This window comes from Petromyzon marinus, chromosome 5, assembly GCF_048934315.1.
Source record: "Petromyzon marinus isolate PM22_M1 ecotype Great Lakes invasive population chromosome 5, UKy_Petmar_22M1.pri1.0, whole genome shotgun sequence".
Taxonomy (NCBI): Eukaryota; Metazoa; Chordata; class Hyperoartia; order Petromyzontiformes; family Petromyzontidae; genus Petromyzon; species Petromyzon marinus.
This window is the reverse complement of record NC_133671.1, coordinates 19,595,077-19,618,152: the sequence shown is the minus strand read 5'-3', so window position 1 is coordinate 19,618,152 and position 23,076 is coordinate 19,595,077. Positions and strand designations below refer to the sequence as shown.

The following is a 23,076-nucleotide window of genomic DNA, read 5'->3' as shown; positions in this document are numbered from 1 at the left end:
GTGATCAGGGCAGAATGTGTCTACCTGAGTTATGGACCCTCTGTAGTTGGAGTCTGGGAGGACCTTTGGTCCAGACGTCCCCTTTGCGATACTCCTGTCCGGGGTCGCTGAACACAAATAAACCGGAGAGGCGTGTGTGCGGGCGTTATGTTATACCGAGGCACTGGCGCGCTCTTTATCATTAAGTCAACTGGAGTCATCGTACCAGCACCCCCCACCTCCAAGGTACAGCTTTCCACAACTGCCAACCGATCTGCAATAACCAACCAACCGTCGAGTCCGTGCAATGAACGGCAGTTGCATACAAATAGAAAATATTTGTGATGACTCAATGGTGGCGGCGGGCTGAAACGTCGTGGTGGTGGTGGGTTATGTGAACTGCGATTGAGGACTATTGAGCTACATCACAGCTGCCCTCTGGAACATGTGGAATCATTAACGTCGCAGTAAACAGCCACATCAGTGTCTTCATGGGCGGCAGGGCGGCATGCTCGGTGGTAACACTGGTGGCCAAAAAGTAACAAGGACCTTTGTTCCAATCCTGCAGTTTGTCGTTTCTCCCCGTTCTCTCGAGTGCGAGTGTTGTTTGAGTGCTTGAGTACGTGTGTATGAGTGTGTGTGCACTAGTGTCTGTACGAGGGTGTGTGTGTGTGAGCGAGCGAGTCAGTATGTATGCTCTCCCCTTATTCGGCATGGGTTTCTATAGCTAAACACACACACGCAATCTGATTTGTTTTGCCCAAGCATCCAAATGTAGCAGAACCCTCCGGAAGTCTTTATTTTGAGTGGCTTCCCTGGGTAAGTAAGTATTATTAAATTATTATAGATTTTTGGATTCGGCCACAATGATCTAGCCTAATATTCGTCATGTAGCCCTCCAACACCCATAGGTAAACATATGAAATAGTCATGCATTTAACGTGCAAATTATTATTATTCCTATTTCAGGCTCACAGATAAGTGGAAGAACAACTTCTCCACAGACAAAAAAAATAGCAATCGGATATCACGTTTCGCTTGACATTGCATCCAGCATTTTCAGGTGAGAAACCAGGAAATAAAAAAAACCCACGTGGTAAACATTACTATTATTTATAGATTTGAAGCTTTCATGACTGCAAGGATCCATACTCTTTGGTTCTATTCGGTAAAGTCACGTGACTTTACCGAACAGAACCAAAGAGTATTACTATTATTATTCAGTTGATGACACAGCACAGGGGGAGGGGCGGGGGGCGGTTAAACCGGGCATCTCACGGGCTAACACCACCGCTCGGCTCTTACCATGCTTGACCGGCTCGGCGTGCCGCGGCAACCCCATGGAGATGGAGCCTTTGGGGCTGGGGCCGCCGAGACCTCCGCCGCCGGCCGCTTGGTAAGGCGCCAGCAGCCCGGGCACCGGTGGCGGGTAGTTCACCGGCGTGCCCTGAGTTACATCACAAAAGACAAAGATCCCCCGTTGTAGCCTTAACAGATGCGATCTAACCCAAAAACCTCTATTGTGGATAGTGGTCGCGAAAGCCTACGTGTTAGACTAAACAGACTGTTGTGGCAAGTGCCGTTAGTGAGCAGCACACGTCAAGGCCGGCACGGCACACAAAGGGGTGGGGGTTTGGCCAGCACCACGCCCGGCAGCCTTTGTCTCCCGAGTGGCGATGTTTACACACCACACGAGGTGCTCGTTTTTTGAGGCTGCATCAACCTAGGGGATGCCCAGGACCGGTTCAGATAATCGTCACTGCTGTTGGGCCATGAGTGGGAACGAAACTCTGGTCGCCGGGTTCGTAGCGCTGCGTGCCAACCGTTACACTATCGTTCTCCAAAACCGAACACACACATGCATGTACACACGTGCGTGATGTGAAAATGGAAGAGGGCAAATACCCAGTTGCAAAAAACATTTTGGGCCACGAGTTGCCCTTGAACCCCGTTTAACTGCAGACGCCAATGCACACGAAGCTGCAGCGGATGCGAAATGTGCAACTGCAATGGAGGCAAACCATACCTGTGTGATGGAGCCGGCCACACCGTGCGGCTTGGACGAGGGGATGAGCGGGGGCGGCGAGGGGATGTTGGAGGCACGGGGAGGCCTCCACAGCGTGGGTCTCGGAGGCTCCATGCCGGTTGGCGACGCCTGCTGAGGCACCGGCTGCAACCCTACGCACATGCGCAGACATCATACCGGTCGTTAGTGTCCGTACGGGACCGTGGATCGGTGGCGCAGTGGTTGGTGCACCGCGCTGTGAACCCGGTGGCCCGAGTTCGATTCCGCACAGTCCTGAGGCCCCCACCCCTTCACTTACCAACATGGTGAAGTATGGCCAAACAGTGAATTGACAAAGGTTTATGAAAATTGAACCTTACGGCGGTACCCCGGCTCTCGCATAATGTCCGTAATAGTCATTTTTAGTCTGTTGATGGTCGGCGATGCAGCAATCGACTCATCTCGACGAACTGTACACGATGCGCCACTACGGTGCATACGAGCGTTCAGGGATTGAGCGCAATCGCCCTCGCTGCGTCTCGACATTGCGGAGTAGCACTGATTTCGGATTGATTGGTACCCCAGTCGTGGTGTTAAGTGCACCCCTGGAAACAATAGTGCCCCAGAGATAATATATTCAATTGCCTCGGCGATTTTGTATTATTTGGTACCCCGGGGTATCACCATAAGCATCAATTATCATTTTTGCCCATTATAACAATTGCTGTGCCTGAGGTTTGAACTCCAGTGCTGACTATTAGTCCAGTGCAGACTATTAGGCCAGTGCAGATTTATGTCATGGCAGCAGAATTCCAGTTAACAATAAAATAAGTGGGCAAAATTAAAAACGTGCTACTTACACACAACCAATGTTTTAGAAATGCAGTGGAGATGATGACCACTTCAGCAGTCGGCAAATCTTTTTAGTCTACGCAATCTATGTAGCCGATGTCGAGAAAGACTAGGCCCAATTCAAGGTGGCAAAAGGCATACTACTACTACGGTGTTGGGTTACTGCGGCCAGAAATTACAGTGAGGGCGAACGAATTTGCAGCGATAACCACCAAAGCCTCACTTCCTCCCGCAAACACGCACGCACGCACACAAGAACGTTGACACAAGCACACACACAAGCACGTGCACAAACCACAAAGTCCCGCCAACGTAGTCAATTTCGTCAGATCTAGAAAGCTCAGCAAGGACTGGGCCTGGTTGGTACTCGGATGGGCAACCATCTGGGAATACCAAGGTTTTTACAGCAATGGATTTCGTAAGATCTAACTGTGCAGATTTGGGGTGAGTTGCCCACCTCATTCCTGTGGGTTATCCTCAGGGTTACTCGGGTTTTCTCCCACACAAAGCCAAACACGAAAAAGGGAATTGGCCAAATTTCCTCACCCAAATTTCCCCCAACGAATCATCAGACTCGACGAGGCTTTTCTGAGTAAATAACGGGTATAATTACGTAACAATTTTGTTTCATTTTTTATTATTTATATTATGCATTCCCGTTAGTAACTACCATTTTTGCAAGGTAATACATTTTCATTCACCATTAATTCTCAAACGACCGTCGTAGCAAATTGCTTCAACGCCTCAGTGCAAAGAGCTTACAAATCAAACAAGACCACTTGTCGGTATCCAAGCAACACAAAATTTTTGCTTTCACGGAGCCCTTCTCCGGAGGGTTTACGTGAAAGCGCAGATCTCGTTACATCTCAGCAGCATGTCGCTTCTGCGACCGTTTTGATTTATCGCCACGTTCGGCGAATTGCATTAGGCGATTAAGCCTATATGTAAAGTTGGCATTAAATTAACAAAAAAAGTCGCCAAGGCACCGTCTGCTACGACAAACGCGTACTGTTACTCTGAGGAGATGCACAAAACTGGCCGCGATCTCACCTGGTGGGACGCTGGAATGCGGGATGTGCGGCGACGCCGCCTGAGGGCTGGGTTTCGTGAGGTCCTTGGGTCCCGCTTTGCTCGGATCTGGGGGATGAAACGGAGGAAACATTTTTTTTTTTTAGACGACACCGCAAGAGGACGGCTGGCCCGCACGCACCTGCTAATCTCGTTTCTGTGCCGGTAACCAGGGCGACGGCGTAAATAAAACCAACGTGACACGATAAAAATCACCACATTACAACGGTAGAACAGGGCACGGCCATCAACAGGGCACGGCCATCGACGGGGGGGGGGGGGGGGGGGGGGAGATGAAGGCTGGCGAGCATCACCGGCGAAAGTGAACACCGCGTGTTATTTTTCTAACGTTCTCCTTGTTTATTTGTGATAACAATTATTATTTTACTTTTTTTTTTACTAAAGCAACTGTTAAGAGGGTGGGAAGTCTGGCTGATATATATTTTTCAATATATATTTTTTGCGGGTGAGAGGAAACCAGAGTACCCAAGGGAAATCCACACGTACGAGCGGAAACCACGTATATATATATAGTCCTGCCGGTTAGAGAATGTTACTTGCTAAACCGCCTCCTACCAGACAGTTCGTTATGTATTAATTATCCACCAAAGGATCCAAAACCATACACACTGGGTTTTTTCGAGGGGATGGGGCGCACATCTCACCTTTGTATTCGTTGATGATTTTCTGCTGATAAAGCGCCCAGGCATCCTGGCTGCCGCCTGCCCCAATTGCTCCGGGCAGGTACGATATCGGGAGCTGTCAAAGCAAAAAAAAAAGGCAAAACGCTTGTGACCAGCTTGAGACAAGCAAACAAAATCCGACGTGACGAGTGACTTCAGCTGAATTCACGTAAACCCAACGAAACGTATCTTTGGCTCAGAGCGTGCGGAAAGAGAAGGGATCTCTTGGTACGGGGGTCCTACGGAAGGTAGAGGGGGTGCCATGGATGCCTTGCTTCAGCGCCTGAATAAAACACTTTTTATCCAGGTAGTCCATGAGCCGGAACAGAAATTGGTACCACCGAAGACAACTAAACTTCATTTGTACTAATCTATTTACAAAGTTCATAAGACTGAATTCTTTGACAAACCACTAATTTCAAATGGTTATATCATCATTCATTGTTGCTGGCCACATAGAAATAGGAACCGCTGAAGGGTTGCCACCTCACAGGTGGTACCGTCTAGTGAAACATCTCATCTTGGTTCAGGAACTAAGATGGTTCAATGTGCCGAGAGGGAATTTCCTTCTGGGAATTAAATCAAATTCAGGTTCTAACAATGTCGAATTGTTTTGTATTGGTAAGCTGGAGTTCCTTGCAGAATTACACATTCCTATGACAGGAGGATAATCTGCCCATTGCAGCGCCACCGCCGACCTCATAATGAAAGGTGCTCATCAGGCAATACACGATGAGCACAAGAGATGATGATTTTGAGCCGATGTGACAACGGATGTTATTTGAACTCAAGTGGCAGCCAGCCGAGTCCCACCATGATCGTAAATAATGTAACTTTCGGAACTTATACAGAATCTTAAAGAGCAACCGTCTTACATTTTCCAACCCTGTTCGGAAGGAGAGGCACGCTGTAAAAGAATCAGGATTAATCTTGATTTGAAGCAGTATTATGAAAAAAAATAACTCATATATACACCGGCACAACTGAACGCAATATCGTGGTAGTAAACAGCGGGACACCTGATCTCCCACTAGCGAGGCTCCATTGTGCGTTTTGTTTGTTCCCACCCGAGACACAGATAGCCCGGCTTTTATGCACACAAGCCAAACAGATGTTCTTTATGAGTCTGAACTCCGTAGCACACCAATCTGCTTTTCGGCTGGACCGTTTTTTTAACAGAGTGCAATCAATGGGCACGTTGCTCAACAGTGCCCCAAGGGCACTCGTTTTGAAGCGAGCAAAAATTTACCGTCCGGCAGAAAACGCTTACATTTACAGGAGGTGTGCGCACCTAGTACAAAATTAATCATTCCCCTCCAATGTTCTCACCGATTCTAAAAACTCGCTTTTGACGAGGCTCCTGCATTGGGGAAACGTGGAGAATCCCACGGGCAAGTGCTAGGCTTCGTGCAAGGTGTAAAACCAGAGTACCCGGAGAAACAAGCGCACATGCACGCGACACGTGCACGCTTGGAATTATGCGGAGAGACAGGAAGAAGAAGTGCACAGAGGCAGAAAAGGGAATTGCGCGGAGAGACGGGAAGAGACTCTCTCGCATTGGGGACATTATTGAGGATACGTAAAGTGGGCTTAGGCAAGGTAGGTTGCGTGCAGGGATGATGGCTGGTGGTAAAGATGCGTGTTTTAAAATTATTTTGTTAAACCAGATGAGCAACTGAAGAGATGAGGATCGTCTCATTTGCAAGATAACCTTGGGGCATTAGTCTCCCAGTAGGGGATAATGATTGCGATTTATAATCTCAGTTGAGTAATTCATGGTATAATTTTCGAACTATGCAGATTTGAACTCCGACACCAGCACAACAATGGCCAACTCCCTAATCTTGCGAAAAGACATCAGATGAACTTTAAGGTCCACTGTGAGTGAAACAAACGGCATGCTCAAGTATTATTACGGTTATTTACACCGGCAGTATTAATCGGCGCAGCTGCTGGATTCGACCGCATTGCCATGATACCGTACTTAAGACTCGTGACAGTTGCAGCATCAAAGAGGGAAAAGCGCCTGAGAGGGCATCGACGATGGACACAGTAGTGGTGGAATCAACTCATTGTGCAAGCAGCCGGATGGATTGCTGCATCGCAAGACCGTGAGAACCGGCCACGGCAAGGGGATCATAGCTGCTGATGATAATGAAGATGACGATAAATGCCTTACCACCATTGAGATTTTGAAACATTCAAATTAAAGTCGCTGCCGATTATGTCACACTCTCATCGTCACGCAACGCACGTCACCGGTTACCACATTGGTTTGGATCCCTTTCCAGGGAGATTTTGAAACTTTTGCAATGCTGTCCGGGAACCCGTTTGAGTAACAGATCCATTACTCACAACACAAAGAATGACAAGTTGGAGAAGTGGCTAAAACTTAAACAAAATAATTAAATACCGCACACACAAAAACACAAATTCATTGACCCGAAAAGGCAAGTGATTCTACAACGAGCACTTTTTACGAAGAGGCCACAGCCCGTGACCCGAGCCCAGCCGCCTTTGCGAAGTGCCGATATTCACACAGCGCCTCGCCAGGTACTCGATTAAGGCTGAGAGGACTCGGGAGAAAGCCAGGGCCAGGCTCTAACACCCGCTGCTTTGCCAATGCTGTCCCTGGGTGGCTAAGCAGGCGGCCGAGATTTGTTACGTGATTTGCTAACCGCTACACGCCAAGTCAGGGGCGGAGCCAGGATTTCAGGCCGGGGTGACATTCAACAAATTTTCATTTCAAGAATTAGTCAGGCGGTTGAACTAGACGCCATCGGTTGGCGACACACTCTGACAATGCAGTTGCACGGAGTCCGCCAGACCGAGTGTCGTACACTTATACGCAGAATGTCACCCCTGTCACCCGCTCTGGCTCCGCCCCTGAGCCAAGTCATTCGAAATTGAGCATTTTTCGATAGAGAACAATACAAATGAATGAGTGCTAATGAGACGGCGATGACAGTAAATACAGATGGTACAGACAAGACAGTGTTACACACGAGACAGCGTACAGAGGATCACGCGGATGGTACAAATGAGACAGAAGTACAGACGAGAGGCAGCACAACACACACGGTACCAGATGACCCCCAATTCGATCGGATGGAACAAAAAAGCACGGCACGTACAGACGACAGAAACAGCAAACACATAGTACCACAAGGCGGACGGTATGGGATAAGACATGATGAACAAGATAAATAACGGAGTCGATTCTGTTATCAAATCGTGACCCCCTAAAAATGTAATGCCAATTAAAAAGTCACACGTCCGGTTCCACGGTAAACTATTTTTATTTTACCAGGTAAGGCCCACTGAGCTATATAGCTCTTTTTCTGGACACAAATGACAGCTCAACAAAGTGGCTTATTGTGTGGAAATTTATACTCTAAACGCATGCTCCTAAAACTCAATATACAGGTGTCAAGGTCGGTATCGAACCCACGACCTCCTGTATACCGAGTGAGGTTAACAGCTCCTGGCCACCGCGGCACCCAGTGGGGTGGACCAGCACAACGAGCTGCGTCGCTGCAGCCGCTGCAGCCGCTGCTGCCGCCGCCGTGTGCGATCTATTACCATGGCCGGGATCTCCGCTGCTCTCTGCACCATGTGCTGCAGGTCCTGCGCCACGCCGCCCACTCCGCTCAACGCCAATTTATTCGGCGACGCAACGCCGGACTTCGCGCTGGGGCCAAGCAGCCTTTGCCTGAGCGACGAAAATCGGTGGGAGAGGGGAGGGGGGGACAATGGGGGGGGAGGAGGGGGGGGGGGCATGGAGGAGGTAGGACAAACATTTGTTAAGCCACGCCTTGAAAGATAACACTTTCACTCTTGCTCCGTCTATCCGCCTTCTATGCAATGACTGGCAGGGTTCGGACGATTTAGATCTATTTATTCAACTCTCAAAACACATTTAGTAGTGCATTTAAAAATCTAATATTTCTTCTTCACCAATTATTCTTTGTGATTGGATTTAGCGGCAATTTGTCAAATCGAGGAAGGAGTTGAATCGTTACATCCTCAGTCGATGTCTTTCAGCACGCCAACAAGTATACAATTCCAACCTCAAGCAGAATACAAATTTGATCCGAGCGTTCTCCGATTGGCCAACAGCAAATAAGCCCCTCCGTACGATCGGCCAATGGCATGGTAAGAAATGTATAGCACTTCACGTAGGGCCATTGTAGAGGTAGAAGAGAGCTTTACAGCGAGCCAGCCACACACGTCAATAGAAGCGCCACTCCAAATTCCATTAAGGAGTAACACAAACAAACAAACGACGCACTTTGACCATTTAGTTTTGTATCGGCGTTGACATATGGGCCGGATCCTCACTTAATTGACTGGCATGTCGGCTTGTCATTTATTCCCCCCACCCCCACTTCACCGATGATGTCATTCAAACATTAACTGGACCTACCATCAGGAATGACTGACTGTCCGACCTATCGACCGACCACGCAGGTCATCGCGCGTGGCAATGACAAGTGTTTGCGCAACGCTGCTGCGGTGAAATAATACCATGCTCTTATGAGCGGCGGGAGACGTTGCGGAGTGTGCGAGGAAGGAAACGGGTCCGGCTGTGGCGATGGCGGGAGCGGCGTTTTGCCGAATGTGCCGGCACTCAGAGCAACAAATTAGAGAAAATTAAATTCAACAGCGCGCAGCACACGCGCTTGCGTGCGCATGCGTATGCGTGAGCACGCTCGCTCGCTCCAACGCCTACTCGTGCCGACTCATTTAATGAGACGCCGAGGCAAGAACACTCTGTTCCGTGCGCAAACGCACAGCTTATTGTACCGGTCGAGGTCACTTTTAATAAAAGTAAAAAAAATAATGAAAGGCTCAGGATAACCCGTCAGCAATACGGACAATTACTAATTCTACTGCGTGGAGATGCCACAATGATACGTGAAATGCGAGTGATCAGTACTCAGCAGACAAACGCACGCACACAGAGAAGAGTTAATCACGGAAATTCCGCTGCGCTGAAATCTACAAGGGATTAAATAAGAGCAAGAGATCATGTGAAGAAAATGCATTATGTCTTCAAGTGCCATATGACGCCTATTTTGATTAAAGTAATCAATGGAAAAATATATCAAAATTATTCAGCAATGCTTTTCCTGTAGTTCCAAAATGAAATAATGTTATGCCTTCTTGAGCTGATTATGCTCATGTTCCCATTTGATGAAACAGCTATTTATTACTACCAGCAGTTAAGCCAGTGATTAATCACGCAGTCAAGGATCTATTAACGCTGTTATATCTATTAGTTTTTAAAAAGAGATTTTGCACATTTCATTATCGCTTGGGTTGTAAAAGTGCCTTTGACTTATTTGTGCATAATTGACTTTCGTTTAGACAGCAGCCAAGCGGCCGTGCTCAAACTAAACAGCAGATTCGAGCACAACCACGACGACTCTCAGCCGGTAATGCGCTGTGCCTGTTGTCGGCGGTGCAAAAGCGCAAATAACAAAACACAAACGCATTAGTCACGAACGCTACAGCCTGAACAAACAAAAAAAATATCTTATTGCGTGACGTTTCGGGCGAAGGCCCTTCCAGAACAGCCAGAGAGAGTGGGATTAGGGTTCTAGACTGCATTTTACACCATGGGGCTTGATGATAAAGAAATAAACCTGGTTGCTGCTTTTTTTATTGGCATATGTATATTTAGATAATTTAATACATTAAATAGCTACTCATATGTCAATTTAAAAACTGGTCAAGAGAAGAACACTAATTTAATTAAAATCTCATCAGGCCCCAGGGTGTACAATTTCAGTCTCCAACTCTTTGTCCACCATCTCTCCGGCCTCTCTATTTACGTGCTTCCAAGGGGGCCAACAGCCCAAAACGTTGCCTTCTTAAATATAATTTTTTCCTCTTTAAGGCGATGGATGGAGTTTTCTTTCGTTTTGTTATTCATGCTTGTCCACCCCACTCTGCCCAATGCAGAATTACCAAACAACGCGTTTCATTTTCACCACAAATATCGACCGTTCTCAATACGAAGCGGCACAGCGTTCACCATTTTTGCTTACACTAGTGACTGAGCATTTGCTACTCGTCCTGCGTATTCTTCCTGTTCTTGACGCCATGGAGATGTACTTGACATTGTATAAACGTACACCGTATGAGGTTGTAGATGCTAAAATGTTTGTACACGTGTCTTAACGTGCCTGCTACGTACGCGCCACTGGACTTCCCTGAACACCCGTACAATAGATTTTCCGGCCCAAATATTGCAATCAATTAATAAGTTTGTTTTTGTTTAGGCCCTTAATCAATCCACTGCTGGATGAATGCCTCCCCATATTTCCAGGACAAACAATTCTCCCTGCGTACAAGAACATGAAACGTTGCAAAAAAAAAAAGAGTTAGGAGGGAAAAAAAATCGCAACACGTTCTTAACACGCGGGTGTCTTCGGAAAGAAATAGTTCATTATTTAGCTTGCAGCACGGCAAAAGACGTGCAAACCGGCAGGGCAAAGCAAGTTTGCATATTTGCAATGAATCTTTTTTTGTGCTGGTTTGTCTCCCCCAACTTTTGGACACTGCTTTGGTCAATAAGGTCAGATTTCAATGGGATAAGTTTCTAAAAGGAGCGCTTCATTTTATATGAAAGTTTCGTTAATATTGGAACACTTTTAAGAGTCATCATGGCCCTAATAATGCATAAAAGCTTTTAACCTTAGTTGGAAAGCATTAATAAAAAAAACAATGATTTCCCAAATTAACTTATCGCTTACTTGTTTAGGTACAGGCAAGTAGGCCGTCGTAAATAATCACAGATCTCGGGCTGGTTAATAACGTACTCGGTTACGTCACATCTTTTAAGAGCTCTATTCCCAACAGTTGCGTATTCCTCGGTGGTGAATCTGCCGCACCTCGACTCGTCGCCATCGACATCCATCTCGTCGGCGCTGCAGGTGGCGCTGGAATCGTCCTCCGAGGCGCCCTCGGCCCTCTGCCTGTCCCTGTCGCGGCCTCTCCTGCGCTCGCCCGTGCCACCTCCCTTCTTGCGCTCGGCCCGGGCGCTGCCTTCGGGCTTCACCTCGCCGTCGCGGTGCCCCGCCGCCGCCGCCGCCGCCAGCACCACCTCTTTGGAAGCGTCTTTCTTGGCGTCGCCACCACCTTCCCCGGCCTCCTCCTCCTCCTCCTCGTCATCCTCCTCCTCCACCTTGACACGGCGGTGCTCGTCGCGAGGTCCCACGTCCTCGCCGGTGCCGTCCTTCTCCGACTTCACGGCCAGAGACGGCACGTCACCCGGGGTCGCAGCACCGGGGGCCCATTCTGCTGACTGGCCGGCTTGAGAAGTGGGTTTGGCGGAGCCGCCACCAGGAGGCCGTGGCGACGGAGCGCTCTCAGTGTCCGAGCTCTGGTTGCCGGCGCCTGACGAGAAAAAAAGCAAGTAAAAACGTTAAACCTCTTTCCACAGTTTGCGGAGCCTTTGACATTTTTCTCTACAATTCAAATGCGTCTGTGTGCGTGTTGTTGGTACTGGAGCCGCACGGGTAGATTTCGTTTCACGCGAGGAATGCAAGAAGCTGTCACGCACAAGACACCTCACATCACGTGCAGCTTCACAAAAGTACCGTAATGTCGCGACCACCCTGCACAGTTTTGCTCACAAGCCAAATCTGGCACAAGGGCATCTCGAGGGCACCGAATTTTCTTCCACGCTGGCCAGGCGTCTGTGAAGATGTGGGAAATACCCTACACTTCATCTAAACACCTCAAACGACCTGGCGATCCGTCATACTGTGGTGCCACCGTTTATATATACTGCTGGGTGCACAGAGGTGGAGGAGATTTAATGCGCCACTGTGGTAAGATGTTAACTACCTCGCCTGGTAGACTGGATATCCCTACCCCGACACCTATATATTTTGAGTTTGTCTCTCTCACTGTGATCGCATGGATTTTTCTCCAGGTCCTCTGGTTTTACCCTCCACATTTAGAACCAAAGTACAGATAAGAGTATTTGGCTGCTGCTGTAAATTTCCACGTGATAAGCCACTTCGTTGAGCTACCATTTGTGGCCTGGTCGCTTCTGAAAAAGAGCTATATAGCTGAGTGGTGCCTTACCTGGCATAATAAACAGTAAATATTTTTTTTATGAATTTGGTTTGGAACAAATGACTTAAAGATGTGGCGGCGTGAAGCTAAACCGCGGTGGCTAAACGAGCAAACGGCCACCCCGGGTTTCCTTTTTCCCTGCGTGCCGTTCGGCGGAAAGCCGTTACCATCGCTCTCGCCGTCGTGCTCCTGCTCGTGAGCCCCAGAGGTGCTGGAGGAGCCACTCTCGCCTCCCACGCACGACGCCTCGCGATCCTGGGACCCGTCCGACTGGCGCCACAGCCGACAAAAAACACACGCCGTGGGACGGTGGGGGGAAGGGGGGGGTTAGACCACTGGACAGACAACGCGCACGCAGACAAACCGCACAGCCAACAAAAGCGTGCGAGCGGGCGGGCATAAGAAGCTTGGACGCATTTATTATTCCTGCTTTGCGCAAAAAAAAATTCTTTGAAATAATTTCCTTCAGAATTGGACAATTTCCACTGTTCGTGGCTGAGTAATTGCCCGCGTGGGCAGCAGTGGGTGGATGTGCACTCTGCAAAATGCGTTACATGTCCCCTTTGCTTTTCAGTTTTAATATCGAGAAGCACTTAGGGCAGGCAAAGCTGTGTAGAAGTTCAGCCGAGCAGCATCCGTTAAAACCGCCCCAACCCCCCACCGTGCCAAAGCTTCCCACTTTCAACTCCCAGCAGGACGCTCGTGGCCAAGGTGACATTTTTCGGCTGCTCCTTCTATTAAACCCACACTTTTCTTTCCCCCCCGCTCGCTCAAAGAATAACAGCTTGTTCCCGAGCAAGGAAATATAATTTCGCTTTCAAAATTGCAGGCCGCGCGAAAGTCGAGAGTGCAGTTACCGTCTGCAAGCGGTGCTGCTCAACCAAGTCGTCCAGGTTGTATCTTCGCTTGTTGTTGAAGTAAAAGTTCTTGCACTGCGCTTCCGTCTTGGTGGCGACCATGCGCGCAATTGCGGGCCAGCTGCGTCCATGCTCCAGCAGCCCTGCCGAGCCGACACCGCGCACAGAACGACGTTGGCAAAAAAAAAACCTTGTCGAGATGACACGCGCACATGCACACGGCTGCCCCAACTGGAGGGTGCGTTGTGGACAAATCGAGTCGGAGCAAACGTTGCGGGCTTCGGAGACTTTTCACCACACCGAAAGGCAATGGTAGGAAGAAGGAAAATGGCAATCATTAGTTTACGAAGCGCGCTACAAAATACTGGGTGGCGTCCACGGAGCTGGGGGGGGGGGAATGCTACCAGCAGCAATAAAAACCGATATGATGTGCAGTCCACAACAGGGAGAGAAAACCTACACTGTTACCAGTCATCAGAGATTGCAATGTGAGAAAAAATTCCAAGCACCACTCCTGCATCTGTTGACCCAATTGAAAGCAAACATCGGTTCAATGCTTACACTGGGCGCTAATGAAGGCCTTCACGAATGATTAAGTACTCCAAAGCTCCCCTTATAATGGCCAGTTGTACACCAGCTAGTCGTCCAAGTATACCAACTGAGCCATACAGGCCTTTTAGGCACAGTCAGCAGTAAACACTAAGTGACAAATAGGGCCCGTTTCCTCCTTTATATTGTCTCTGTGAACTTTGCAACACCTAGGGAACTTGGACCCTCTCGGGAGGCCAGATGATAAGAATACCACCTCTATCCTTCCCATTGATAGCCTACAAAGTCAACAGTACGGTGCAGCACATTGTTGACATTTAGAGGCACGGGCGGTAACAAATAAGGCTTGTCTTGCTGTATAGGCAACACAGGAATTAACAACAGCAGCAGGATCCACAGTCAACTTATGCCACAAACCACAGAGATCGATCCGCACGTGCATTCCGGCGGCAGACGGTTTTTTGGCACAATTATAGCAAAAAAAAATGCAATCTTCATTGGAAAACATTGACTTAAAAGTTTCCAAAAATAAAAACTGTCTTTGCTAAAGCCCTAAACCTGACCTGTCCAGATATTGGCAAGGAATCATCCTGCCTGTGAGAACAATGAAGGAAGCTCCCCGCAAATTAATTTTTGTTCCTTGAGCAATTTAAGTACCGGGGGCCAGATGCGTTCATTCACGTCAGCACTGCAAGCGGAGGTAAAGAGTAAAAAAAGGAGAGCACTAAAGTGGGAATAAACGTTGCACAAGCATCGTATAATTACACACGGCACACACACACAGACATAGAGCTTACATTTATAAGCTCTGCCAGTCAAATACCGCAAGTGCAATAAATGCACCGTGCGCTTGCCGGACGTTAAAACTAATCTTGATTTGACTACATAAACTGCAATTACAGAATAAATGTCAGACATTTTCAAAACACACCGAAATAACCTGCAATAAAAGACAGCGCGCAACATGCACAGCCCCCCACGCCAGCCACAATGCGCATTCAGGCAAGGCTCCCCCCGCAGTGTTAATTTTTAAGCAAAGGGTGGTTTTCGTTTTTTTTCTATTTAACGAAGACGCTAACCCTACAATGGTTACGTAAAACGCTTTATCGCAAACACAGTGAACGAGCTGGAAAAACGTTATAACCGACAGCTCAAAAGATTAAAGAGATTACGGGGGGTGAGACCATGGCCTCAGTGATCAGGTTAAGTCGAGCGTGGCAAAGAGTGTGTGTAACCTTGGAGTCGTCATTGATCGCGAGCTCTCATTATTTGATCACAGCGTTCTATTCTACAGGGCCTCGTACCTCCACTAGCGTAACGGCTCCCCCGAATCTGCCGCTCCCTCACCCCAGATGATACTGACACCCTCATTTATGCATCCATCACATCTTGACTCGAACAGTGCAACTTTCTCCTCTACAACATCCCCCAAGATCCTGACTTAAACTCCGAAGACTAATAACCCCCATAAAGCCTTAACAGACTGTTGGGGCAAGTGCTGTTTACGAGCACCTATTAAGGCCGAAACGACACACAACGGGATGGGTGAGGGGCCAGAACCACGCCCGGCCGCCTTTGTCTCCCTCGTGGCAATGTTTAGACACTGAACCAGGTACTTATTTGAGGCTGAGTCGACCAGGGGAGGCCCAGGACCGGTTCAGATAATCGTCACTGGTGTTGGTGGCCGTGAGTGGGAATCGAACTCGGGTTGCCGGATTCGAAGCACAGCGCGTGCGCTAACCGCTACACCACTGCTTCCCACACTTAGAAACTCCTGGCTCTTACCCATATATGTGACCACATCACCCCAACACTTCCACCGATTCCCAGTCTAATCCCGGATAAACTCCAAGATCCTTCGAGGATTCACCCCTGCCCACCTGTCCCCTCTCAATGCACACCTCTCCCCTCCACGCACTCTGCTGTCAAAGAGTCATTGGCACTTTTTAATTCCCTGGCCCTAATCAAGTCCAAGCTTAAGACCCGAACTGTTCTCTCCTCTGCCTGCAAAAGAAGTTCAACATACATGCATACATCCTTTAAAACAAATATATACACACAAGATATATACTACATTTTTTCCCATGATGCAGTCCCCACGGCTTTTTGTACAGTGCCAGGAAATGAATTTGCATTTCGACACAATGTAAACTTGAACTGTATTGTAAAGCTGACGAAAAGCTGTTCCAGAATTTACCACTGCGTTACAAATCACTGCCCCCACCGCCTCCCTACATCCGCTTAAGCTGTCACCGAGGCCCCAACGAATGAACACACCTGATGGCACAATCAGTGTGTAAGGGGCTTTTAGCACAGGTGTTTGAAGTCACAGGCCGACCACCCGCGCGGCCAAAACCCGTCAAAATCCCACAAAGCGGCGTCGTTTGATTTTTACGTCTTCATAAAACGTCACGCGAGCCAGACGCACGATTATCTTTTACGGACACGTTTCAGCGTCCGTGCGCCCCACCTCCCCCACCTACCCCCCCTCCCCCCCCCCCCGAGAGTAGCGCTCCTTTTTCGGACCATCAACCCTAACCGAGGCGACCCCATTATTATCTAATCACAAGGAGAAAGGGTGGCGCACGTAGTTAACTTAATACCTTTTTTGGCAACTTCCATCTCTTCTTCGGTCCAACGGCAAACTTCTGCAGCTTCCGAGACAGCAGCTAGGGATGGAGAGAGAGGGAGGGCAGGGCAGGGGCAGGGGCAGGAGGGAGAGAGACGCAGGGATGATTAACGCCGGACACTTCCTGCTCCAGAATTTCAGTTCTGAGAAACCGAGCAAGGCTCGCGTGGTATCGCACTGGCAGAACCGCTAAAAACCCCTCCCCGTTCCCCCACGGTTCTGTAGGGGAAGGGCCAACCGCAGCCCACGCGCTCCGCTTCACGCCAACGTAACCCCTCCACGAGGTTTCAAGGCTGGGCGCTCATCAAACCGGGGTAAACGCACTGTCCGTGCGGGCCATTATGAACCCGTGAGCGAGCGCAAAGAAGAAAATGAATGCGCGCTTCGTACACACACACACACACATATATATATACCGCACACTTGTTACACATGGCGAAGCATTTTTTATGATCGCTGTCAAATAAAAGGTGGATTGGTGCCAGCGGCGCATGCGGCTTAAATGCATGCCAGTGTTTACATTTGACAATAGGTACAATTTAGCCCAAAGGACTCAAAACAAGTTAATGTATTCTTTCAATTACATTCACCTGGCGGAGAACCAACTCTAAACAAATAAACCCAAGCGTTTCTCAGAATGTCGGTATTAATGCCGGGCCAACCACAACACAACATTGATGTTAGACAATAAAGGAATGGAGGAGAGGGCGGCCGGGTCTGGAATAGGCACGGGGAGGAGGGGGGGGGGCGGCATGGTGGTGGTGGGGAGTGAAGGGAAAAAATTAACGGCTCGTCCACCGTTTGCCCTGTCGTTTTGTGTGTCCCCTTTTCACGGTAAACACACCGCAGGCTTGCGTAACGCGACATCGTCGTAGCCTCGCCCCAGCTGGCCCCATGCCCACTCGGCGCTCACGTCTGCCCGACGACAGTGACAAACGGCATATAAAACGCGCGCGGGGCCTACTGCCAGGCGGGCACCTGCTGCCCACCATCATCCGAGTCCAAAAGTCCACACAACCCCAAAACAACGGATGGGGAGGGGGGTGCAAGGGAAGTGCTCGCCGCACCTCTCGTGGTGAAAATAACTCACTGGTTTACAAGGACAGATTTATTATGCCGCCCTACCCTGGCCAAAGGCAAAGATCCTCCACCGTGTAGCCTACACAGGCTGTTGGGGCAAGTGCTGTCAAGCAAGTAGCTATGAAGGCGAGCTCAGTGGCGCAAGATGGGATTGTATGGCCAGCACCATGCTTGGCCACCTTTGTCTCCCCAAGGATATTTACAAACCGCACCAAATACTCATTTAAGGCCTCGTCGAGCTTGGGGTGGCCCAAAAGCAGCCCAGATAAACGTCATTGATGTTAGTCGCGAGCAGGAATCAACCTCGTGCTGCCGGCTACGTAGCGCAGTGCGCTAACCAATCCGCAGCTGCTCCCCAAACATGACCAAACACATACACACACACACGTGTACAAAGACAAAGGTATAGCATGCACAGACTTTTGGGGTAATTACTGTTATTGAGCACCTACGAAGGCCGGCACAGTAAGCGAGGGGGTGGGTGGCCAGCACCACACCCTATTACCTATGTCTCCCCCAACGGTGTTGTTTTACACACCACACTAGCTACTCATTTGAGGCTGAGTTGGACCTACAGGAAGCCCAGGACTGCTTAAAATAATTGTCACTGGTGCTAGCCACGAGCAGGAACTGAACTCTGTTTGCCCCCCCCCCCCCCCCATGTGTACACACACAAGTACACACGCTTGTGTGTACACACATACACGCGTGTGTACATACAAGAGAAAAGGTAGAAAAGTTGAGGCGGTCACAAACGCGAGAGACTCGTTCCTCAATTAATTCTGAGACGTGGCATTCGCGAACTTTACATTTTAACTTTAACTTCTGCGTCTGCTTGAAAGTTGGTTTCTTTTGCAGTTTTTTCTCTTCATTTTTTTAAATCAAATATATTGAACTTAAGGTGGTAGACAACAAACGGTGTTATAGTCCAATGTTAAAGTCGCAATGCTGGAGGCTAATCACGGGAAAGGTGCGCTGTCAGCAGAGGATGCCACACTGAAATTCGAATGTGAGTTTTTGTGTGACAAGGGCATAGGCATTATCCCATTTCAGAAACCATATACGTACATACATAGCAAATACATTATATATACCATACAAATGAATTGCATTCATACATATGCGAGATAAAAATGTGCGGGATTCTCACAAGCAACAACTGAAATAGAAGACGTAGTTACGGTTGTATTTGTGCGGGCACATTGAACAAATCTTGAGTCAGAGGATTTTGCAGCCACAAACAATGCTGCGGCTGAACTGATGAGGTCACTGGCGAGTTAAGCGCACGTTACATTTCCAGTTCGAGAACCCGGCGTGCGCGCGCACGCCGGGTCTCCTAACAACAAGGTCAACATCCAAGCCAAACAGCTCGAGCACTCTCCAGAGACCCAGCCGCCACACCCGCAGCCCGCCTTCAAGCAAACATTACTCATCCTACCGCACGAAGCACCACCACGCAGCTCAACGTTACTCTCTCCTCCGCCCACTCCCACGCGGCCACCACGTAGTCCCGACGTTTACCTCCTCCGCCTGTAGCTCGCCCCCACCACCCCCCCAGGCGGCGGGCAGTGGGGAAATCAGCACACGCGTGCGCTCCTGCTGCCTCCGCCGACGCTGTTGCTGTCGACGACGACGACACAACCATGCATGCTGGCGCAGCCGTACCTGACTGGGTGCTGGGCTCGCTTGCTGGCTGGACGACTCCACCACCGCCGCCGCCGCCGCTGCTCACGGGAGACTCCTCCCCACTCTGCTCATTGGCCGTCGAGCGCGTCACTCGCCCTTTCCGGCGACCCTGGCTATTGGCGGTCTTGCGTCGGCGGGACGGCGCGGCTTCTCGCTCCTCCCCGGCCTCCTCCCCGCCTTCCTCCCGCTCTCTGATGCTGCTAAGCGGTGGTAGTGGGGGGGGGGGACGTGCGGGTGGGTGGGAGTGTGGGGAGGGGTGGAAAGGAAACCCAATACGTGAAATAAGCGAAAACAGACAAACAGGACGATAAAAGTCGCCGTGGCAGACGTGTGGAGCGTGCTAGGTCCGTCGCAGGTGTCCCGCGCAGCGCTGGGGCGTCGTCTCGTCTTTGACGGAACGTTCAAATTTTATTTTCTATTCACAGTCTTAGAGACGTTATTAGGCAAAAAAATGCCTCTTAATTTGGAATTGGAACCCTCCACGTCATGAATCTCGGGGCACAGGGTGCATAATCATCGGAAGTTTTTATTTTTATCAGTCTCAACTAGTTTTAAATTTAAATCTGTTCAACGACAACTTTTACCAACCTTTGCTCAATCACTTAAAACAGAAACCGTGTAATTTCGCGGCCAAATTCCACCAGCGGTTGGCTCCACAAAAAGACGGCAAGGTGTTTATCAGGACCAAACCCTCAGAGATAAGCCATTCCCGCCTCGCCATGCACGCCTACCGGAATGCAAACCGGATAATTTCAAGCCATATATTTCCCAGGTTTGTGCATATGCAGCAACGGTCACCTTTCCTGACATTGCATTGCTAACAAACAAAAAAAGCGATGACCGTCAATCAGCAAACCGTGGAGGTTTTTAAATTATTTTTATTAAGTGAACAGCCCCAAAAGAGGTATAAATTATTCCAAGAGATTATTATTTCTGAGGACCAGATTGAAAATATTCTGAGCCTAAAATGTAATGATTCAACAATGGAAGTCTAGGCTTATGCTTACTTTAAATGCATAGACTTTTTGATTAAGATAGATCAATAATTTTTAATTCATACAAATTATTAATAATATCACTATAGATTGTATTTTTCCCAAATTTACACTAATTGTGCTAACTTTCTCATGTCACGAGACAAAGTATCCAGTGCCACTCTTCGTGTAAGATTAACGGCCCACTGAAGTGGATACTGGAGAGCTACCGATTGTATCCACTTTACACAGCAGGGGGCAGCTGTTTCCCACCCACTCTGCTACCGAGTGTAATGTTCATCTCATGAGTAAAATGTAACATGTTTTATTCTCGGAGCTGGAACATAGCCAGGCTAAAGTGCAAAACTCAAGTTAATCCAATTCATAATTAGTTCAATTTTGGTTAGACCATGTAACATCACAACACTGGTCGTGAAAGCCTACATATTTACTTCACATTTAATGCAATGGGGGTTTTATTTCGCTGCAGTCATTGGTGACTGGGCTGAAACCATCAACTCACTTAACAACCCAGTTAAATAACTAGCCATACCATGAGTGATTCTAATTGTACAACATTTTGTAAGCGAAACATTATACCGTACACACACACGGGAGTTACACGCGTATTTATGTTATTCTGAGCTATTGATGCATCCACTCTTGCAATGCTAAACTTTTCCCACGCCACTGCCATCCTGCGGTGGACGGAGCTGCTGCGGTGCGGGGAGGTGGACCAAGGTCAGGGGCAAGCGGGGGCAGTAAGGAGTAGATTTCGAGAAGGGGAAGCAGACGGGGCAGGCATGGGCAGGCGTTGGTGTGGCGGTTTGTGGGGGGGGCGGGGAGGTGGTGCGGCGAGCGATGTGGGCAGCTGCTTCCTGTGCGCGCGATTATAATCTGCCACTTCCGTCCCCATGTATTTACGCCAACTTGGAAGCTGCCAGCGATTCCCTTGGGCTCAGGCCGATACCCAAACAATCCTCCCGCACCCCCCCCCCCCCCGACTGCTGTGGCAATATCTGATGTGACATTATTTACACAGCCAGGGTGGACGCTGCTCGTGCACGGGTCACCGCTGCTGCCCTGCGTGCAAAACACGACATAAAATTTTCAACGTGGACCATATTTAAACCACGCGCAATGCCTGTAGGATGTAGGCATTTTGGAACATGATCCGTAACGTGGCATCGGTGCTTCAAACACAGGCGCGCTTGGCAGAGGCTCTAATGTGCAACAGACGTGCGATTTTGAAATGTATTTCGCAAAACATTTTAAAGTGTCCCGTGAGCACCAAGTCACTTGCGCACCCACCAACTTGGGCTGTTTTCTGGTACAATCCACTTGAGGTTTTTTTTTTTTTTACCCCCAATGGTGATTACACAAAACCCCGGTTTTGCAGTTCCTATTTGTTTTTACTTGGCAGACGGCTAACCTTTTCGGCGGAGCACACATTGCAGGGAAGAGAACTGAATTTTGACATGGCATTAAAGGCATTTCAGCAATTCAGTTTGTAAATCGCCCCATGCATGGCAACAACAGCGTGATCTAGGGATTCCAATCCAAAGGGCCTCGACTCCAATAACCAAACAGGATGTGATGCTAATGTTTTTTTGCCGTTGTCTGGCCTTTATTACTGCTCGCTGATGAGATCCAGACAGGGGCGATGGTGGGGGGGGGGGGCTGACCCCACTGTCGCTCTCTAAAATTATCATTCGAGGCAGGGATCGACGTGGTGCGTGTGGCAATGACGTGGTTACCGACAAGTGCCCATGGGGCGTTCGTTAACACGAGGGTTCGTTTGTAATGTGTGACGGCTGCGAAGAGTCGTGGTGGAGGGCAGTAAAACACATTCGTAGGTGTGGATGTTGGGATTAATATCAACTGAGTGGTTGGTTGGTGGGGTAGGGTGGCAGTGACACAGGGCGTGGCGCGAACTGCAACTATTCGTTGGAGCTTAGCGACACGAGCGCGGTTATTTTCATTGGCTGCGCGCGCTCACTTCGACATCGGCTTTCACGTCCCACAAGCCCTCCCGGACCCCGTGCCAAAATGGGTCAACTTTAGCCAACCGCAAGACGTTAGGACATCGATGACGGCACAATGATGGCAAAACTTGGCGGCAAACGAGAGAGCGGCTTGCCCCGATGTCCCCCACCCAGCGCCCCCGGCAACCAACCGAGACGGAGGAACATGGCACGCGTCCTGCGAGCCTCGCTTCTTTACCCGGGGCAATAGCTGATCATCTCCCGACAAGCATAATCTCACACAAGTATCCAAGAGGTAACTCCTTTCGGAACGGGCGGCCCGCAAAGGTAATTTGGTTTAAGGCCTGCTCGTCACTTTAAACAACAGGCATTCCAAAGCACAACAATGTAACTTATGCGCCTAACAATGTGGTCTTGAGTTACTGCCCCACCCCCCATGCTCTCCCGCTCACCCGCCCAATCCTGACTTAAACTAATAGGCAAAATTGTGGTGCCCTTGAGTAAATGTTCGAACCAACTGACCTGAAGCCCAATTATGCTTCATTTCCACTTCCCCTATTGGGTTCCATTGCTCAGGCGTGTCGTCGTGTTTATCCCTTAGCCGTGACTCCGCTCACAGCTAAGGGACTTTAGACAAC

At 49.1% G+C, this 23,076-nt stretch overlaps 1 protein-coding gene across 17 annotated transcripts in view; it reads right to left on the bottom strand.

Moving 5' to 3' along the window:
* LOC116939188 (nuclear receptor corepressor 1-like) overlaps nucleotides 1–23,076 on the bottom strand; it is a 185,099-nt gene that overhangs the window by 29,179 nt on the left and 132,844 nt on the right. For 15 of the 17 annotated variants that reach the window (XM_032947292.2, XM_032947295.2, XM_032947291.2 and 12 more), the window contains 11 exons: nucleotides 19,459–19,679; nucleotides 16,688–16,753; nucleotides 13,536–13,678; nucleotides 12,846–12,948; nucleotides 11,487–11,991; nucleotides 8,170–8,299; nucleotides 4,570–4,663; nucleotides 3,887–3,973; nucleotides 2,006–2,157; nucleotides 1,285–1,426; nucleotides 25–107 (listed from right to left, as the gene is read on the bottom strand). In XM_032947292.2, the coding sequence (XP_032803183.2) occupies nucleotides 25–107; nucleotides 1,285–1,426; nucleotides 2,006–2,157; nucleotides 3,887–3,973; nucleotides 4,570–4,663; nucleotides 8,170–8,299; nucleotides 11,487–11,991; nucleotides 12,846–12,948; nucleotides 13,536–13,678; nucleotides 16,688–16,753; nucleotides 19,459–19,679 (1,726 nt within the window). The remainder of the gene's footprint in view (nucleotides 1–24; nucleotides 108–1,284; nucleotides 1,427–2,005; nucleotides 2,158–3,886; nucleotides 3,974–4,569; nucleotides 4,664–8,169; nucleotides 8,300–11,486; nucleotides 11,992–12,845; nucleotides 12,949–13,535; nucleotides 13,679–16,687; nucleotides 16,754–19,458; nucleotides 19,680–23,076) is intronic. The other 2 variants (XM_032947299.2, XM_032947307.2) reach the window with 1 other exon arrangement.